Raw genomic sequence first — 21,913 nt, 5'->3', positions numbered from 1 at the left:
CATAAACTTTTAAAACAACACATTCCTACATACAAGTATACACCACAAAATGTACTGGAGAATGATGAATACAAATTATACTGGAACAGAACCATTATAACAGATAAAACAACGCCACATAACAAACCTGACATCATACTCACCAATAAAAAGAAGAAATTAACACAACTAATCAAAATATCCATACCCAATACAACAAATATACAAAAGAAAACAGGAGAAAAAATTGAAAAATACATCCAACTGGCTGAGGAAGTCAAAGACATGTGGCATCAGGATAAAGTTGACATCATACCAATTATACTATCAACTACAGGAGTCATACCACACAATATCCACCAGTACATCAATGCAATACAGCTACATCCAAACATATATATACAGCTACAGAAATCCGTAATTATTGATACATGTTCAATTACCCGAAAGTTCCTAAATGCAATATAACACATACCGTACAGTTAAAAGTAAGTGACGCTTGATCAAGGTCCGCGTCACTCCATTTTTAACCGGACTTAACGTCTGAGAAAGTGAAGATAATAATAATAATCAAAGCAATAATAACGTTCTAGATTAAGAGTCTTAGCTATCATAAGGAATTAATTTTTTATATAGTGTATGCTACTAGGTTGTCTGGTATTGTCATTATGTGTATTGTAATTTTCAGCTATCGACTCTGTGTGCTTAACAGACAGTGACTGCAATACACTGTCATTTTCATCTTGCCAGGATAATTTCTGCATGTGTAGGCAAGATTATGTGCCTAGTTCTTCAAGACAGGCGTGTCTACCAGGTACTACAATTTTTAATTTTAAAATAATTGTGTTGTTTCATCCTCTGCTCACAAAATATCAGAAACAGAAGCTACTTCTTTGAAAAATAGCAATACAATCAAACTATGCTAAAATGTTACTAGAAAATGAAAAACAGATATTTAATAAAAATGAAGAAGCAGCAGCTTTCCTTCTAATTTCCTGCACTGTTAGTTTACAGTTAATACAGTGTGGGCCCTACTGAATAAGTTTCTGAGGAAATGGCGTCCCTCTGTTAATGTATTACCTTGACTTATTGGTGTGTTCCTGGGTGTTCTGCCAAGTTGTTGTTTCCATTTTATGTATAATATATTGATGACTGATCTAGTCATCTTCTCCAATTGTTGTGAGTTTTGCTTTTATGTGTAATCGCTACATGGATTCCAACCAGATACCATGATTGAATCATATTTTTTAAAGGGGCTTAAGTCGACCAACACATATTGGTGAGAAATTGAGAAAACTGTTTAATTTGTATGATAACTTTATATTGGCATCTTTATTGGCATTTTTATGTTATGTGATTGTCAAACAAGAGAACTGAAATTGCACATTCCTTTTTATTCGCATTAACATTACGTTGATTGCATATAATGTAACATGTATGGTTCTACATTTCACTATATTAATGCATCATTCTACAACAATTATAAGTGTTTGACAATCCATTCACTTGTCATCTTGGTTACTGTTCTGTGCAGGCAACTTCAAAATTTCTTCATAGAAAGGTATGTATTCATCAAGAAGGTAAACACTGGAGTTTTCCCAAGTCTTTGAGGGTATTAGACTTAACAAGACTCTTTTCTGATGCATAATCTAGTTTTTCTGGTGCAGTCAAGGTCCAGAGAAAAATTTTACTAATTAGTTCACTGATCATATGGAAGTTGTAATAAAACCTTTCTTGTGTTACCACAAGTAGAATGTAAAATATTACTGATAGGGAATGTCACCTTCCTATGCCTCCCAATACTTTGAGTTCAGAAATTCTTGTCTTCTTGTTGAAATGGGGCCACACCATGATTTGAAGTCTAGTATTTCATTAGCAGCATCCTCCCTAATGAGAAATGTACGTTTTGAAACTGTATGAGTCATCTGTCAGATGTTGTGCACTGTAAACAATCTGTCTGGCCTCTTAGTTTCCTTTTCATACTGCCAAAATCCTATCACAGGGTAAAAAACGACAGAAGTCTACTGAGCGTATCATTGTCCTTTTGAAGTATGCTGTTATTTGAGAATGGATTAACTCTGGTCTATTCCTGTGGTATACTCTTTTTAGCACTCATTATTACAAGTTACGTATGATAGCTTGTGAGGGATGTGATGGGTGGGGGAGGGGGGGGCAAACCTACCTGGGAGTATGGAGCATTTTTAACATTTTGGGGATGAATGGCGACTTCTAAGCACTCATAAAAAAGTTCCAGTTAAAAATCTGTGTAACGCTGAGTTTTAAAGTCAGTTTCTTGAAAGAAAAACACCTGACTACTCTATAGTTTTCCTGCATGTTTGACTGTGTGAATAATTGAAACAACAATGTGCAACAATCAAAAAAAAAAAAATTGCACCAAGCGAGGTGGCACAGTGGTTAGCACACTGGACTTGCATTCGGGAGGACGACTGTTGAATCCCGCGTCTGGCCACCCTGATTTAGGTTTTTCGTGATTTCCCTACATCTCTCCAGGCAAATGCCAGGATGGTTCCTTTGAAAGGGCACGACCGACTTCCTTCCCCGTCCTTCCCTTATCCGACGAGACCGATGACCTCGCAGTTTGGTCTCTTCCCACAAAAACAACAACAACAACAACAACAAAATTGCAGTATATTTTTTTCTTGTAAACCCTACTGATAATGACATCTTGAGGTGTCAGGTATTCTGCTGGATATCAGCATCATGCAAGAATGATGCTGATATCTGGCAGAATATCCAACACTTGAACATGTCAACTAATCAGGAAAGTCTGAAGAAATACACTACTGGTAGTGCTATCTAGTGAAGTGAGTAGAAAGTGTTATATGATATTCAGCATCATTAATGCTACTATCTAAGCTTTATTTTCAAAGGGGCATGAACCACTTTACCTTTGAAGGAGCATGATTCATTGACTGATGCCCCTATACAAATAACATTGTTTTTCAGAATCCTATAGAACATACACTAACTGAAGGACTGACATCTCATTAATGTCACTTTGTGCAGTTAGAAACGTAGTATCTTAGGTAATAACAAACTAAAAATCACCAAATTATGGACTAGTTTTCTTTAAAAATATGTGATTCAATTAAGAAATCTACCAAAATAAAGATGTCAGAAAACTTAATAAACAGGGATAGGGGTTCCAACTAAACAAGGATTGGGATCTGCCACTCAACTTACTAAGTTCTTGCCAGCTATCACATCCACCAGAGCTGTAAAGTGTTGAGAGAATGTGTGTTATATGGAATATCAGTGTTAGTCTGAAAAACAAAAGAGCATCAAAGGGTGCAGTGGACATCATGCATCAAACTTGGCTATAAATAGCATCTTGAGACTAACAATTATGAAATGTAAAAATAGAACTGAACACTGTAAACCACTTTTTCAACAGCTAAAAATCCTGCCACTGCCATGCCTCTATATATTGGAACTAGCTTGTTTTACAGTACAGCACTTGGACGCCCTCGACAAAAATGCAGACCGCGACACACTTGACACCAGAAACAAAACACAGTTACAAATTGTAGCCCACAACACAAAATTATATGCGAATGGGGTTAAATGTATGGCCATTAAAATATACAACCACCTCCCAACAGACATAAAAACAAGCAAAAACCCAAAAATAATGAGAATTAAATTAAAGGAATTGCTACTAAATCACTATTTCCATTCCATACATGAATTTCTTGAAACAAAATTTTAATTACTTGCAATAAGCTGTTCATTCAGTTGTAGATGTCTCTACTTAGTAAGATAATTTAATTATTGTACCTTATCTATATTCTGTCTGTATCTCTTATATGTATTCTGCTATGTGCAGTATGCACCACCGTCATCTCTCATCACACACCACCTTTTTTTATATTTTGTCTATATATCCTATATGTATTCTGCCATGTCAGTTATGTGCCACTACTGTCATCTCTCGTCATATACCATCTTAACATACTTTTTCAAATTGACTTGCCCTATATCATGATGTGCTTTGCTGTACAAATTGATCTACAGGACCAATAATAAATCAAATCAAATCAAACAGTACTTCACAGTCTGGTTGGAGTCCAGACAGCAAGTACACATAAAAGCCAAACCTGCAGCATCTGAAGAAGACAGCTGGGTCAGTCATCAAAATATTGTGATACAACAACTTGGCAGAACACCTGAAAGCACACCATTAAGTATTCATGATGAGGAAACCTGTGATCATATACCTTAATTTGCCTTATGTCTCTAAAGTTTCTCCTTACTGATGGGATCTAAAGAACATGACTCAATGAATAAAATGAAGAGGCACACACTGGATGAAACTCCATATATTAAATTTGTATTCATTCAAATAGATAACAAAATGAGGTGATACAAGTGCCTAGATAAGTTAAACAAAAATCTCAGTTTTGCCAGCTCTGCACTTCAAAATCTGTCTTACATCACTAACCTGAGGTTGAACTGCTAGCTAACTTCATATATTTTCACTCAGTACTGTATCCTTTGGCATAATTTTCTGGGGAAATGCAGCTAACATGTAAGTACTATTCTACAGAAGCGTATAGTGAGAATATTATGTACTGTTGATAACCAAACATCTTCCAGTAGATTCGGGTTCGTGGAACTATTAGATGCAAGCACCAATACATTTAAGTCCTAATGTTATCAGTATTTAATAAATACAATGAATTTAGGATGAACAGTGAAATCCACAACTAAAATTTGGCCTACATTGTTTTGTCATCCCTGCTGGAGTTACTGCAACAGGAAACCCAACAGATGCATTTGCTTCAGGAAAGATGTGGTGCACAAATTTATTTCCATCAGTGTCCATTTTGCAATGTACACTATCTTTATAACTAATGATGAAATCAAGGTGTATGTATTTAGATATCTGAGGTACTTTGTTAACATTAGTAATGAGCAATGGAAGCAAGTAGAAGTGCAACTTTTCTCAGTCCACGTAATAACCCTAATTTAGATGATGAAAAATGTAGAAAATGCAAAAATGTGTTGAAAACGGGCATCAGGTGTATGGAATGTAAACAATTGTTCCATTTTTGATGTGCTAAAATTGATCCATCAGTGAAAGAAAGCAATGAATTCATGACAAGCTGGAACTGTTTTCAATGCTGCCTCAAAAACACAGGTAAAATAAAAAACGTGAAAAATTGTGACTGTAATTGTGAATTTTCAGCATTAGTTGAATACTTAATAAGTGAAATTCATTGTCTAAAGGCTGAGGTTTCTCTACTAATTAAAAAGGTGAGCGAAATTGTTCAGCAGTTCCTGCTGAACAACTGTAGGTATAAATCAGAAACTAAATGAAGCTCTCCGCCCCCTTATTATTAAAAACAGGTATCAGATTCTTGATGAAATAGTGGAAGATTTAGCATTTAAATCTCTGCAAACAATGGGCAACATTCCAAACTGCAAAAAAACTGCCAATAATAAGTTCAAAAAAGAAACCCTAACCTCGTGTGCTAACCTAAGTGCATACAAACAAACTGTCCAAGATAACAACAGTGAAATCTGTGAAAATGTATGAAAGAAACTGGCCCAAGAGAACAATAGCAGAAGCAATGTGAATCAGAAACACAAGAAGGGATGGATTCTAATATATGGAGACAGTCACAGTCATGGAATAGCGCAAAACATCACAAGTATCCAGGACAACTTTACAGCTGTGGCTCACATTCAACCTGGAGCACTTCTTCCTGCTGTGGTGAAGCCTTGTGTCCAAAATAGTGAGTCTTTTTCATCAAATGATAGTGTAGTAATCATGGGAGATACAAATGAAGTAGCACCAGCCACTGTGGCCGAGTGGTTCTAGGCTCTTCAGTCCGGAACCGCGCTGCTGCTACGGTCGCAGGTTCAAATCCTGCCTCAGGCATGGATGTGTGTGATGTCATTAGGTTAAAGTAGTTCTAAGTCTAGGGGACTGATGACCTCAGATGTTAAGTCCCATAGTGCTTAGAGCCATTTGAACCATTTTTGAACAGATCTGTAGCAAAAATCAAGCAAATGATGCTATCAGGCACGTGAAAGTGGCACTCAGTAAGTTGATTAACACTAAAATAATTATCATTAATATTCCCCAGAGACACAATCTAATGGAACAGTCTATAGTGAATTTGGAAGTGTACAAGACAAATAATAGGCTTAAAACAATATGTAATAAATTTCACAATGTGTCTCTGGTAAATGCTAGTAATCTAGAAAGAGACCTGCACATGGTAGGCACATGAATAAAAGAGGCTACAATTGTAGAGGAAATTAGAAGAAATCCTCCAGAAAGTGGTGTAAATAAGTGCATTGCCATGGAATGGCACAATCCACCAAATCAGAATCTGCCACACAAACAGCCACTGCAGGCAAGCCTGGGATACTTGTAAAGCCTGCTGGATAGTTTGGTAGCCCTAAATCATCCTGTATAGACCAGCAGGAGAAACTCAGACTTCATGTCATACACTAGAATTTCAATAGTCTTAAACACAAGAACAATGATCTGGATATTGTTACATGTCTTGATAAACCCAATATGTTAGTCATAAGTGAACACTGGTACACTGAAGACCTAATTAGCATTGTCATCCACACTCCATGACATTTTATTCTGCATTTAGTAAGAAAAACAAGTCTGGGGCCGGCGTAGCAATCTTCACTGTTAAAGCAAGTAATTTCAGTGTTATTGATGTACGTGCATTCTGCATGGAAGGAATTACAGAATTTGCTGCAATACATCTAAAATGGGATAGAGAAAATGTAGCAATTATTGGTGTGTGTATAGGACTCCTTAGGCATGTATGGATACATTTTTCAAAAATCTTTCTGACCTGCAGCTATATATAGACAGTACATTTTCTGGGTTAAATGGCCACGTAAACAATATAATAAGAGGGGATATAAATATAGACTTATTAACCAATAATGGCAACATCAAAAAGCTATACCGCCTACTCTATACTGCCTAGAGAGACTGGCAACAGCAAAACATGTCTGAATAATGTAATAACAAACATGCCCCATCTTTACTATAGTACATCCGTTCTAAAACTGGCCATCTCTGATCACCATTCAGTGCAGCTTCAATTAGAGGCAAATGAGATGTCCTTTGTCACTAAAATGAAACTTTATGTAAACAAAAGAATTACGTATAATGATAACATCAATAGACTGGACTGCATGTTAACACACATACCATGGTTTGAGAATGATAGCTTTTCTTATGATAGCTTTTCAGCTGACTTCTACTACTATTTTGATACCACATGCCCAGTTGTAGCAACAAAAGTTAAACAAACTAAAAATATAAACATATTTAAAAACAAAGATGATGTGACTTACCATACGAAAGTGCCGGAAGGTCGATAGAAACACAAACAAACACATACATACACACAAAATTCTAGCTTTTGCAACCAATGGTTGCTTCGTCAGGAAAGAGGGAAGGAGAGGGAAAGATGAAAGGATGTGGGTTTTAAGGGAGAGGGTAAGGAGTCATTCCAATCCCAGGAGCGGAAAGACTTACCTTAGGGGGAAAAAGGACAGGTATACACTCGCGCACACACACACACACACATATCCATCCGCACATACACAGACACAAGCAGACATTTGTAACAGCAAAGAGTTTGGGCAGAGATGTCAGTCGAGGCGGAAGTACAGAGGCAAAGATGTTGTTGAAAGACAGGTGAGGTATGAGTGGCGGCAACTTGAAATTAGCGGAGGTTGAGGCCTGGTGGATAATGGGAAGAGAGGATATACTGAAGAGCAAGTTCCCATCTCCAGAGTTCGGATAGGTTGGTGTTAGTGGGAAGTATCCAGATAACCCGGACGGTGTAACACTGTGCCAAGATGTGCTGGCCGTGCACCAAGGCATGTTTAGCCACAGGGTGATCCTCATTACCAACAAACACTGTCTGCCTGTGTCCATTCATGCAAATGGACAGTTTGTTGCTGGTCATTCCCACATAGAATGTGTCACAGTGTAGGCAGGTCAGTTGGTAGATCACGTGGGTGCTTTCACACGTGGCTCTGCCTTTGATCGTGTACACCTTCCGGATTACAGGACTGGAGTAGGTGGTGGTGGGAGGGTGCATGGGACAGGTTTTACACCGGGGGCGGTTACAAGGGTAGGAGCCAGAGGGTAAGGAGGGTGGTTTGGGGATTTCATAGGGATGAACTAAGAGGTTACGAAGGTTAGGTGGACGCCGGAAAGACACTCTTGGTGGAGTGGGGAGGATTTCATGAAGGATGGATCTCATTTCAGGGCAGGATTTGAGGAAGTCGTATCCCTGCTGGAGAGCCACATTCAGAGTCTGATCCAGTCCCGGAAAGTATCCTGTCACAAGTTGTGGTTCTTCTGTGGGAGGTTCTGGGTTTGAGGGGACGAGGAAGTGGCTCTGGTTATTTGCTTCTGTACCAGGTCGGGAGGGTAGTTGCGGGATGTGAAAGCTGTTTTCAGGTTGTTGGTGTAATGGTTTAGGGATTCCGGACGGGAGCAGATTCGTTTGCCACGAAGACCTAGGCTGTAGGGAAGGGACCGTTTGATGTGGAATGGGTGGCAGCTGTCATAATGGAGGTACGGTTGCTTGTTGGTGGGTTTGATGTGGACGGACGTGTGAAGCTGGCCATTGGACAGATGGAGGTCAACGTCAAGGAAAGTGGCATGGGATTTGGAGTAGGACCAGGTGAATCTACTGGAACCAAAGGAGTTGAGGTTGGAGAGGAAATTCTGGAGTTGTTCTTCACTGTGAGTCCAGATCATGAAGATGTCATCAATAAATCTGTACCAAACTTTGGGTTGGCAGGCCTGGGTAACCAAGAAGGCTTCCTCAAAGCGACCCATGAATAGTTTGGCATACGAGGGGGCCATCCTGGTACCCATGGCTGTTCCCTTTAATTGTTGGTATGTCTGGCCTTCAAAAGTGAAGAAGTTGTGGGTCATGATGAAGCTGGCTAAGGTAATGAGGAAAGAGGTTTTAGGTAGGGTGGCAGGTGATCGGCGTGAAAGGAAGTGCTCCATCGCAGCGAGGCCCTGGACGTGCGGAATATTTGTGTATAAGGAAGTGGCATCAATGGTTACAAGGATGGTTTCCGGGGGTAATAGATTGGGTAAGGATTCCAGGCGTTCGAGAAAGTGGTTGGTGTCTTTGATGAAGGATGGGAGACTGCATGTAATGGGTTGAAGGTGTTGATCTACGTAGGCAGAGATACGTTCTGTGGGGGCTTGGTGACCAGCTACAATGGGGTGGCCGGGATGATTGGGTTTGTGAATTTTAGGAAGAAGGTAGGAGGTAGGGGTGCGGGGTGTCGGTGGGGTCAGGAGGTTGATGGAGTCAGGTGAAAGGTTTTGTAGGGGGCCTAAGGTTCTGAGGATTCCTTGAAGTTCCGCCTGGACATCAGGAATGGGATTACCTTGGGTTTGTGTTGTCCTTACTCTTTCTACATACAAATTCTTACGAGTTCTAGTACTGTAATTATGGCAGTCCTCATTTGTACATAGATTTTTCATATGTGCTCTTGTACACAGAATGCTTTTAAAAATATACAGTGATGGTATTGTGAGTATTTGCAGTTCTTTGAAAAGGGGCCTACAATGAGTTCTTGGAGAGTTATGTGTTATGATTCGTATAGCTCTTTTCTGAAATTTGAAGATATCTGTTAAGCTTGATTTAGTTTTACCCCAGAACACTATGCCGTAAGACACGATGGACTGAAAGTAACCAAAATACACTAGTCTAGTACAGTATGTGCTGCATACTCTAGATAATATCCTCAATGCAAAACATGCCGAATTGAGCCTGTGGGATAAGTACTTGAGATGGTCTTTCCAGCTTAAGGTTTGATCAATGTGCATGCCCAAAAACTTTTGTGGATTGTACACTCTCTATCTTCTTATCCATTAGTTTTAAATGGATGTCCATATCTTGAGTTGCTTTGTCATACTGTATATAATTTTATATAATGGAAGGAAACATTCCACGTGGGAAAAATTATATATAAAAACAAAGATGAGGTGACTTACCGAACAAAAACGCTGGCAGGTCGATAGACACACAAACAAACACAAACATGCACACAAAATTCAAGCTTTCGCAACAAATTGTTGCCTCATCAGGAAAGAGGGAAGGAGAGGGGAAGACGAAAGGAAGTGGGTTTTAAAGGAGAGGGTAAGGAGTCATTCCAATCCCGGGAGCGGCAAGACTTACCTTAGGGGGAAAAAAAGGACAGGTATACACTCGCACACACGCACATATCCATCCACACATACAGACACAAGCAGACATGTTTTACTTAGATTAAGTGTTAACTCATTAGCATTAAACCAATGTTGAATATATTTCAGGACTATATCAGTTGTGGTGGTTAATGATTTTTTATCATCACTTATAATTATGCTAGTGTCATCAGCGAACAACATTATTTGGTAGAAATATTAGGATTTTTTTATGTCATTTGTATAAAGCAAGAATAATAAGGGACCAAGAACACTGCCCTGTGGGACACCTATTTCCAATTTCTTTGCATCTGAGACCCACTTGATTTTCTGATTTTTATGTTCTGTGATGATTTCTACCACCTGAGTTCTATCTTGAAGGTAAGATTCAAATCACTGCTTCACAACTCCCCTTACACCTATTGCCTCCATCTTGTTTAACAGAATTTTGTGATTTACTATATCAAAAGCTTTAGATAAATCTAAGTTAATTCCCACTACACATTTTTTAGTGTTGAGACTCCTGACAATCTCTTTGGTATAGGCATGGATAGCTGATTCTGTGCTGTGGCCCGAGCGAAAGCCATGTTGATTGCAGTTTAGAAGTTTGTGAGCATCTAAATAATGTATGAGTCTGGTTTTCATTAATTTCTCTAGAATTTTTGAAAATGATTGGAGAAGGGATATTGGTCTATAATTTTCTACCTTGTATGGATCTCCTTTTTTAAACAGAGGTCTAACCTTAGAGATTTTCAACCTCTCAGGAAATACACCTTCGCTGAAAGACAAATTGCCAATATGTACCAGGGGCTTTATAATTTGTTGGGCACCTTTTTTATTATCAAAAACAGTTTGTACTCCTTAAAAATTAAAGTGGTGTTCACAAATCCAAAATCACTAATATAAAATATGGAGTTCCACAGGGCTCAGTACTGGGTCCTGTCCTGTTTTTTATTTATGTTGATGACATAAGGTATTGTACTTAAAGTTCCATAATAGTTCTGTATGGATGATACATCCATTGTGTGTAAAAAGGACTCATTTAATGAACTAGAAACTTGATATAATAATGTGACAAAAGAAATTATTGAGTACTTTAATGAAAGCTGCTAAAATGTAAGCAGTAGTAAAACATGTCTCATGGAGGTTAACAACAATAGTTTTAATTATCCCCCCAGGGGCTCAGCATTCATTTGCTGAGTACGGGCTTGGCGACCCCGGGGTCCTGAGCTGGGGACTGGTCAGCGGCGCCAGTGTCCTGTCACCGTAAACCCCGGACATGCTTCAGCGACCACCGCATGGCGCAGCGGTGGAATGTTGTGTGCTGCGGGGAATGGTAATCTTGGCTTGACCGCCTGGATTGCGAGGAAGGTAAACCTCTATAAAAACCCCTCAATCTTACGGTGTGCTGCGCGCCTATAAGATGCGTGGCTGTTGGGGTGGAACAGTCGCAAGCGGGCAACCTGGCAACCTCTGGGGCACCTGCCGCACCCCAGTTGTATAAGGCTTACTCAGGCACGCGGGGCTTTGTCTGAGTGGACCTTTAGTTCCCTAGCTGCTCGTGGGACCACAATGGACTCTTCGACCTCTACATTTCCCCCTTCCAGTGGATTGGGTGGCCCACTGGTAGGAAAACACACCCCATCGAAAAAGCGACTTCGTGCTGCGAGTCCTCCAGCGCCTGGTGTTACTAGAGATTTATCAGACTGTTGTAACAGAGCACATGCTGATATCCAGAATGTGTTTTTGATTGTCAAACGGAAGGAAGGTAGCTTTGAGAGAGTTTCTCCCTTGTACATCCACAAGGGTCTTGAGGGAATTGCTGGAACACTGAAATCTGTGAAGCGTCTGCGCAATGGGACTCTGTTAGTTGAAACTTCTAGTTCCCATCAAGTCACTTCTCTTAGGAAAGCAACCTGTCTCGGAGAGTACGCTATCGAAACCGAGCTCCACTCCACTTTGAACTATAGTAAGTGTGTTGTGACATGTAGGGACTTGGTGGATATCCCCATGGACGAGTTGAAATCTGAGTGGGCTGACGAAGGTATTGTCGACGTGCAGCATATTATGAAACGAGTCAATGGGGACCTAGTCAAATCCGACTCGTTTATTCTCACGTTCAATTGCCCGAGACTCCCAGAGCATGTTAAAGCGGGTTTCTTTCGTTTGCCAGTACGGCCATATTTCCCCAACCCAATGCGCTGTGTTAAATGTCAGCGCTTTGGGCATACTATGTTGGGGTGCAATGGGATAGCCACTTGTGGTAAATGTGGTCAGCCTGCCCATGATGGAGCCGATTGTTCATCGCCTGTGAAGTGCGTGAATTTCTCTGGGAGTCACCCTGTCTGGAGCCGGGTCTGCCCCATCTATCTCGAGGAACGGAAGATACAGGAGATCAAAACATCTAAGCGCATCCCCTATGGTGAGGCCAAGAAGCTCTTTAAGGCCATGCAACCTCCTGTGTTTACAACATCTTTCGCTTCCACTCTGCAGAAACCGGTACAGTTGGCCACTGTTGCTACACAAACGGAGGTTGCTAGTTTCAGCACTAATACCTGCATTTGCCAGTGCACTTGTGCTGCTGCGGTTGTTTTGCAACCTGCAGCTCTCCCCACAACATCGGACAAGGCCGTGGTTGCTGACATTGGGGTACTTCCTGCCCCTCCCCATATGGCACCTTCTGCCCAGACGAGTAAAGCTCCAACTGTTGACAAGTTTCTGCATCCTAAGCCCCCCAAGACGAAGACGCCGAAGGTGAAGGTTTTGCCACCTGAGGAGACTAGTCAGGGTCAGTCCGATGACGATGCCATCGTACTATCTGACATCTCCCTTGGGTCGCCATCGGAGCTGATGGACATTTCTGTCGACCGGGGGCGATCTTCTTGCCCCAGGAATAAATCTCCGGCCAGTATGGGCTCTCCTCCAAAGCACATGGGCAGGGTGAAAATTCAGCCACCCTGATCACTGACTCCCATATTACAGTGGAACTTGAATGGGTTCAGGACGCATGTGGCCGAATTACAACTCCTTGTACGAGAGCGCCCCTTGTGCTTATGTCTCCAAGAGACACATTTCCGGGCCACTAATGCTCCTTCTTGACGGGGCTATACCGTGTATCGAAAAGATGATCTGAAGGGGGAAAGGGCAAAGGGTGGTGTTGCGGTTTTTGTCCATGACATGCACCACTCATCTGAGCTCCCTCTCGTTACGGACTTGCAAGCAGTTGCAGTTGACCTTCTTGTGGGGCGGAGGCTCACAATCTGTTCCGTTTACTTACCGCCTCAGGATGCAATAGACTCTGAGGCTCTCACAGACCTTATTACCCAACTCCCCCGCCCATTTCTCCTTCTGGGGGACTTCAATGCTCATAATGTCTTAGTTGAGTCCCATAGTGCTCAGAGCCATTTGAACCATAATGTCTTATGGGGCTCTACGACTACTTGCCCCAGGGGTCGCATTCTGGAAAGCCTCATGGCATCCGAAGAACTGTGCATCCTCAACTCTGGTGGTCCCACTCATTTCTGTACTGCTTCTGGGTCATTGTCAGCTATTGACCTTTCCTTTTGCTCTCCAGCACTCACGGATTCTGCTCTGTGGGAGGTTGCCGCTGACCTCCATTCTAGTGACCACTTCCCCCTTTGGATTCGCCTCCTGGATGAGACTGTGGCTTTACCAGTGCCGCCCAGGTGGCACCTCTGTAGAGCTGACTGGACACTTTTCAGCGATTTAGCTGTTTTGGAACACCGTGCCAGCATCCACGAATGGGTCGACCATGTTACAGCCGTGATCTCCCATGCTGCTGAATTGTCGATCCCACGGTCCTCAAGTCATCCCAAGAGGCGCCCTGTCCCTTGGTGGACCACTGAGTGCCGCTCAGCCATCCGAGCCCGCCGTGCAGCTCTGCGCCGCTTCAAGTGCCGTCCCTCAGCTGACAATCTTGCGGCCTTTCGGGTGGCAAGGGCCAAGGCGCGGCGAGTGATTAAAGAGAGCAAACGACGGTCATGGCCATCGTTCCTGAACTCCATCTCCCACTCCACTAGTTCTACAAAAGTATGGGAAGTCATCAGGAGGATTTCCGGGAAACGCAGCCAAGTACCTGTCACGGCATTGCTGCATCAGGGTTGTCTACTCACGGCACCGAGAGACATTGCCCAGACACTGGCCATGTATTTTGCCGAATCTACTGCCACTATTAACTGTGATCCAGATTTCTGCCGCTACCGCACTGCCATTGAGAGGAATCACTTGGACTTCCGGTCTCCAAATTCTTAACCCTACAACTGCCCCTTCACAATGTGGGAACTGGATTCGGCGCTGTCTGTGGCTCATGATACTGCGCCAGGTGATGATGAAATCCTGTACAGCATGCTGCAGCACTTGTTGCTGCCATCCAAGGAAGTACTCCTGAATTGTTTTAATATGATATGGTCATCCGGCACGTTCCCTGACTCGTGGAGGGAGGCGATTTTGGTTCCCCTCCTCAAACCGGGAAAGGACCGAATGCATCCCAGTAGTTATCGGAGTATTGCTTTGACGAGCTGTGTCGGGAAGACATTGGAACGCATGGTCAACCGTCACCTGGTTTGGCTGCTCGAGACCAGGCAGCTCCTTAGCCACTCTCAGTGTGGCTTTCGGAGATGTCGTTCAACTATAGACAACTTGACCCTGCTTGAGGCGGCCATCCAGCAGGCCTTCCTACGTAGCCAGCATTGTCTAGGTGTATTCTTTGACATTAATAAGGCGTATGACACTACTTGGCGCCGCCTTATCCTCAATCAACTCCATCAGTGGGGCTTTCGTGGCCATCTCACCATCTTCATTCGGTCCTTTCTTTCCCGCCGCCTCTTTCGATATGTAATGTGTTGTCTGATTTGTACGTGCAGGAGAATGGTGTTCCTCAGGGAAGCGTTTTAAGTGTCACCCTATTTGCCATCGCCATTAACAGTATCACGTCCACTATCCGGAGTCCTGCCCAGTGCTCCTTGTTTGTGGACGATTTTGCTGTTTTCTGTTCTTCCTCCAGTCTTGTCACTGCTAGTCGGCAGCTGCAGCTTACGATAAAGCGATTAGAGGCATGGACTGCGAAGATGGGTTTTACCTTTTCTGTAGACAAATGTGTGTGTGTTCATTTTAATCGTTCTCGACGTGCTTTTACCTCCCCTGAATTGCGTCTGAGGGACACCATTCTTCCTTTTAGAGACACTGTGAGGTTCCTGGGCCTCACTTTTGATTCCAAGTTGTCGTGGTTGCCGCACCTTAAAGACCTCAAGGTGCGGGCCCTGAAGGCGCTGAATATTTTGAAGTGTCTGAGCCATCGGGTCTCGGGAGCAGATCGGGCGCGTCTGCTGCAGTTTTATAGGGCTTTCGTCCGGTCGCGTCTTGACTATGGATGCACAGTGTATGGGTCAGCGAGGCCTTCATATCTGAAGATTCTTGACGCAGTACACCATGAGGGTATCAGGCTGGCCACTGGTGCCTTCCGTACCACTCCCATCGCCAGCCTGTGTGCTGAGGCAGGGGAACCACCGCTCGCCATCCGGTGGAAACTCCTCATGGTGCGACGGGTGTGTCAATTCCTTGCCTGTCCTACCTCCCCTGCATACCCTACTGTTGCCCGACCGCCTATGGAACGTCTCTTTTTCCAGTCGTCCAAGGGCAACGAGACCATTTGGGATTCATGCCAAGGATTTGCTTGAGTCCCTTGGTGTGGAGCGTGTGGCACCACAACTCCAGGGTTTTACCCGCCTGCCTCCCTGGTTGCTCCAGAGGCCCAGCGTCCTTTTAGACTTGTCAGAGTACCGGAGGAGCTGCACTCCTGCGTTTGTTTTTACCTCCTTATTTTACGATATTTTAATACGACCATGTACCAGTATTTACGGATGGCTCTAAACAGGGGGACTCTGTTGGTTGTGCTGTTGTTTTCCCTGATGGAGTCGTCAAGTTACGGCTTCCTGCGGCGTTTACCATCTTTGATGCCGAATTGTTTGCGATCTTGCGGGCATTGGAGCAGATGAGATGTGTTCCCAGTCTTAAGTTTCTCATCTGACTCCCTGAGTGCCCTTCAGACCATGCAACACTTGTACCCAGCGGATACGGTCGTCCAGAACATCCATGATACCCTACTCCACCTGCAACGGCAGGGGAAGGAGGTTTCTTTCTGCTGGGTGCCGGGGCACGTGGGTATTAGGGGAAACAAACTGGCGGATGTGGCTGCCAAAGATGCATGTTCCCTCCCTCACATTGTTGAATGTGCCGTCCCCCTCCATGCTGTTACCTCCCTTTTGCGTTTTCGTGTTATGCGTCAATGGGAAGAGGAGTGGCTGGCAGTCGGTGAAAATAAGCTGCGTCTGGTCAAGGCCACCACGCGGCCATTGCGTATGTCCTACCAGTCATGCAGGCGGGATGAGGTTCTCCTCACTCGCCTCCGCATCGGGCACAGTCCCTTAACGCACGGTTTTTTACTCCGGCGGGAGGACCCCCCCAATCTGCAGTGCTTGTGGCGTCCAGATTACTGTCCGCCACATTTTACTTGACTGTCCTTTATTCTCTGACCAGAGGGCGGTGGTTTCCTTGCCACCGGATTTGCCCTCTATTTTGCAAGACGACGCAACGACTGTGGTTAAGGTCTTACGGTTTTGTGTCCTGTCCAATTTGTTGCCTCAGATTTTAGGTAGAGGATTTTAATGTGCTGCTGGGTGACTGGCTGACCCAGGCTTTAGGTAAGAGGTCCGCCAGTCACGATTACCTACTTGTTTCACTTCGATTTCTGTTCTCTTTTCCTTGTGTTTCCTTTCCTTTTTTAGTGCGTTTCTTCTCCTCTGGTTTTGCCTCTGTATGTGAGGATTTGTAACTTCGTCAGGTCTGTGTCTTTTAGCCGTTCTCCTTGTTCGCTGTCCGTCTTCGTCCCTTCACTGCATGTGTTCCTGTTTCTATGCATTTGGGCGCTGATGACCACGCTGTTTAGCACCCGAAAACCTCAAACCACACACACACACACACACACACACACACACACAGTTTTAATTATGAAATTAAACTGTACATAGGCAATGAATTAGTTATTTACAATTCAAAGCAATCTAAAATGGGCCACACATGTTGACACTCTAGCATGTAAGTTGTCTAAGGATATCCAGAGTGAAGTCTGGGCAATAATCCAGGTGCTGACTCTGGCATCTATTTGGTCATACAGATGATAAATACTGTCCTGATGTATATTATTCCATGCCTGCTCAACCTGTTCATGTAGTTCTGTAAGCACTGATGGTTGACAAGTCACACAAATTACTTCTCACCCCGTCACATCTCATACCTGCTCAATTGGAGACAACTCTGGATATCATGCTGGCCAGCGAAGTTGCTGTGAATCTTGCAGAGCATGTTGAGTTTCACAGACACTGTATGGGCAAGCATTATCCTGCTGGAACAACACATCACTTTCCTGTTGCAAGAACAGCAAAAGAATGAGTCTAATAACGTTCTTCACATACCAAGTGCTGTTTAGCACCCCTCCAGTAACACCAAAGGTGAGTGAGAGCTGTAGCTTATTGCACCCCAGACTATAAGGCCTGGGGTGAACGTTGGACAAATGCACTCTATGAGATAGTACTCACCAGGTACGTTGTATATGCAAACGACCATCACTTGCATGCAGGCAGAATCTACTTCCATTGCAGAAGACCAAGGCACGCATTCCAGCTTCCAAGTGATTATCTGAAAGTACCAGTCAAGCCTTGCATGTCAATGCTATGGCATAAGTAGAAGACAAGCTAGAGGTGTGCATCCCAGTAGTCCTACTGCTCATAACCAGTTCCCAAATGTTCATGTTGACATGTCTGGGTTCACAAGCCCTCTTGTCTGTTTTGTGGTAGCTGTATGATCTGCCACTGCTGCCCTTATAATATGATGATCCTGGTGGGCATCTTTGCTGCTTGGATGCCCAGAACCTCATCTAGGGGTGTCAGAATGCTCATGTGACCACCGATGCCAGCATCATTGCCCAGCTGACGCAACACATCCAATTTGTGTGACAGTTTTCCAAAAAGACCATCCTGCAACTTGGAAGGCCACAATTTGACCTCTTTCAAACTCACTCATTTGGTTGTAAGAAGCACGAGTCTATCTTCTTAGCATGGTTGCCAGCTTGCTTCACACGTTTGCACCACACTGAACCTTCTGGCTGTGAGCTTTCCCCATTGAAGGGTAGACACAAATGGCAGTCTGCTAGCTAATCCACTATGCTATCTGGTAGTGGATGACACTGAAACCATTATCAGTACATCTACTATCCTCCCGACGGCATATGCCATCATTGGATCAAAATCGACGTAATCTTTCCTGCTGTATTAATTTTTTTCCAGAATTGTAGTAATCTATAATTCCCATATTTATCAATACAACTATGTTGCCACTAGTTGTAACTGGTTGTTAGTATACTTTACAGAAGCTGCTTTCAGTGGCTGCTCATGGCAACTGATGGCACTTTGATCTGTTCCACATCCCTGAAGATTCTCCTTCACCGTTGTATATATGGAACCAGATGTGTGTGAATGAATGAATGAATGAATGAATGAATGAATGATTCACATATATCCTTACTATCTACAGCTTGTTTTGATAATTTTATTTTGTTATAGGAAATGCTACTTTGAGTTTTTAATATGGTTTTCATATATAACGTAAATTCAGCCTGATTCTTATTTAACAATTATACGTAGAACTGTTTGAGCTCTAACTACTGTTTTAAGAGGTCATTTGTAGTAGGGTTATCTACAAGCTTAATCATATCTAATCTCTGACTGATAATGTGATATGTGCCAGCAGATACGAGTTATCTAGTACTAGCAGAGTGACTCATATAACACTGTGCCGAGTATGTGGAAATCTAAAAGCATTCTGCAGATGTGACAGCTGGAAATAATTCTATCAAGTGAACTCAGATATGTTAACATACTTTGGTTAACTGGCTGAAAGAAAATGAGTTAAAGACAATGAAAATAACGGAGTATGTATTAGCAGCACAAACATGTAGATATCAGTTTACACACAGAGGGAACTGCATATAGATAAAAAAAGATATCAAATTAAATAACCTAGACAACGTTGAATCTTTAAACACTGAGAAAGAATTTGAAATATCAGGCATAGAAATTCCAGCATTCAAGTTAACTGTAATATGTTTATATAGATCTCCAGATACCCACCTAAAAAAATTCAACACTCATCTTAATGCTTTACTAAATAAAGTAGTACCAAACCAAAACACACTTCTTGTATATGGAGACCTAAATGTAGACTTTAATAAGCCAAGCAACTCAAAATCTGAGTTGATGAACATATGAAAAGCCAATAATTTGGAGATTACAATCCACTCCCCTACATGTGAATGAATCATTCTAGTACTACTATAAACCAAATAATAATTAGCTCCAAAACAAAATATCAATCAGTAGTTATTGAAGCTGTACTGGCAGACCAGCATGCACAGGCTATAATAATTTGTGTAAACACTAATTCATCTTATAATTCTATGAGAGGAACTACACACATGGGTAGAACTTTCAGTAATGCTGCAGTACAAACATTCCAGAATTATCCCCAACAAGAATCACGGGAGCTAGTGTAGAGTGCAGAAAATATTTCTGATAAGTTTCAGACATTCATGCATATATTTAAATATTATTTTGATGTTGTTTCTCCATTGAAAGCCAAAAAAATCCAAACCACTAAACACAACAAGTGGATTACTAGGGTTATAAGGAAATCTTATGCTAGAAAACGCTACGTACACAATATTGCAAGAAGTTGCAACACTACCCCGGAGTTTGATAGTTACTTCAAAAAATATAAATGTATCTTAAATAAAATAATAAAGGAGGCAAAGAAACAAGACAATGACAAATGCATAGAAAATGCATCAAACAGAACCAAACCACTCTAGCAAGTTGTAAAGAAAGAAACCCAGTCTGACAAAAATAGAGTTAATAATATTGTATTAAAGGCTGGTTTGGAAAACATTAATATCCCAGAGGAAGTAGCTAATACGTTTAATAACTATTTTATAAATGTAACAGAGAAACTACTACAAAGACCTCCAATAGAAAACAGCACTCGGAAATAGGGAAAAATGTCTCAAGCAAATCAATGGTCCTACACCCAACAAATGTAGAAGAAGGACAGCTTGCAATATAAAGTCTCAAAATGAAACACACTGCAGGAGTAGATGATATACCTGATTTTATTATGAAGAAATGTTGGCACCTGATTACTGAGTCCTTAAGTCACATATGTAACCTATCTTTCGCTACAGGAAAATTTCCTTCATGTTTGAAAATAGCAAAAGTAAAGCCATTGTACAAGGAAGGAAACAAAGATGATATTTTCAACCACAGATCATTGCCACTTATGTCTGTTTTCACAAAAATCTTAGCAAGGCTCTTCAATAGGAGATTAACAGACTTCTGAGAGGATAATGGCATTCTGCCAGAATCTCAACCTGGATTTAGAGCAAACCATTCAATGAAATCAGCAGTTCACTCCATTCTATTTGAGGCACTGTTAGCATTAGACAACAAAAAAACCTACCATGAGCATATTTTTAGATTTGTCAAAGGCATTTGACACCATAAATCATGATAAATTGCTATGTTGCTGTTGTTGTGGTCTTCAGTCCTGAGACTGGTTTGATGCAGCTCTCCATGCTACCCTATCCTGTGCAAGCTTCTTCATCTCCCAGTACTTACTCCAACCTACATCCTTCTGAATCTGCTTAGTGTATTCATCTCTTGGTCTCCCTCTACGATTTTTATCCTCCACGCTGCCCTCCAATGATAAATTTGTGATCCCTTGATGCCTAAGAACATGTCCTACCAACCAGTCGCTTCTTGTTGTCAAGTTGTGCCACAAACTTCTCTTCTCCCCAATTCTATTCAATACCTCCTCATTAGTTATGTGATCTACCCATCTAATCTTCAGCATTCTTCTGTAGCACCACATTTCAAAAGCTTCTATTCTCTTCTTGTCCAAACTATTTATCGTCCATGTTTCACTTCCATACATGGCTACACTCCATACAAATACTTTCAGAAATGACATCCTGACACTTAAATCTATACTCGATGTTAACAAATTTCTCTTCTTCAGAAACGCTTTTCTTGCCATTGCCAGTCTACATTTTATATCTTCTCTGCTTCGACCATCATCAGTTATTTTGCTCCCCAAATAGCAAAACTCCTTTACTACTTTAAGTGTCTCATTTCCCAATCTAATTTCCTCAGCATCATCCGGGACTTAATTCGACTACATTCCATTATCCTTGTTTTGCTTTTGTTGATGTTCATCTTATATCCTCCTTTCAAGACACTGTCCATTCCGTTCAACTGCTCTTCCAAGTCCTTTGCTGTCTCCGACAGAAGTACAATGTCATCAGCGAACCTCAAAGTTTTTATTTCTTCTCCATGGATTTTAATACCTACCCCGAGCTGTTCTTTTGTTTCCTTTACTGCTTGCTCAATATACAGATTGAATAACATCGGGGAGAGGCAACAACCCTGTCTCACTCCCTTCCCAACCACTGCTTCCCTTTCATGCCCCTCGACTCTTATAACTGCCATCTGGTTTCTGTACAAATTGTAAATAGCCTCTCGTTCCCTGTATTTTACACCTGTCACCTTTTGAATTTGAAAGAGAGTATTCCAGTCA

The 21,913-nt window shown here is 42.1% G+C and overlaps 1 protein-coding gene across 4 annotated transcripts in view; it reads left to right on the top strand.

Annotated features, from left to right (window-relative positions):
• LOC126419346 (rh5-interacting protein-like) overlaps positions 1 to 21,913 on the top strand; it is a 157,791-nt gene that overhangs the window by 89,299 nt on the left and 46,579 nt on the right. For all 4 annotated transcript variants that reach the window (XM_050086542.1, XM_050086549.1, XM_050086534.1 and 1 more), the window contains one exon: positions 668 to 793. In XM_050086542.1, the coding sequence (XP_049942499.1) occupies positions 668 to 793 (126 nt within the window). The remainder of the gene's footprint in view (positions 1 to 667; positions 794 to 21,913) is intronic.

Source organism: Schistocerca serialis, chromosome 1 (genome assembly GCF_023864345.2).
Source record: "Schistocerca serialis cubense isolate TAMUIC-IGC-003099 chromosome 1, iqSchSeri2.2, whole genome shotgun sequence".
In the NCBI taxonomy this organism is placed as follows: Eukaryota; Metazoa; Arthropoda; class Insecta; order Orthoptera; family Acrididae; genus Schistocerca; species Schistocerca serialis.
Note: the sequence above shows the minus strand (reverse complement) of the source record. Positions and strands in the feature narration are given on the sequence as shown.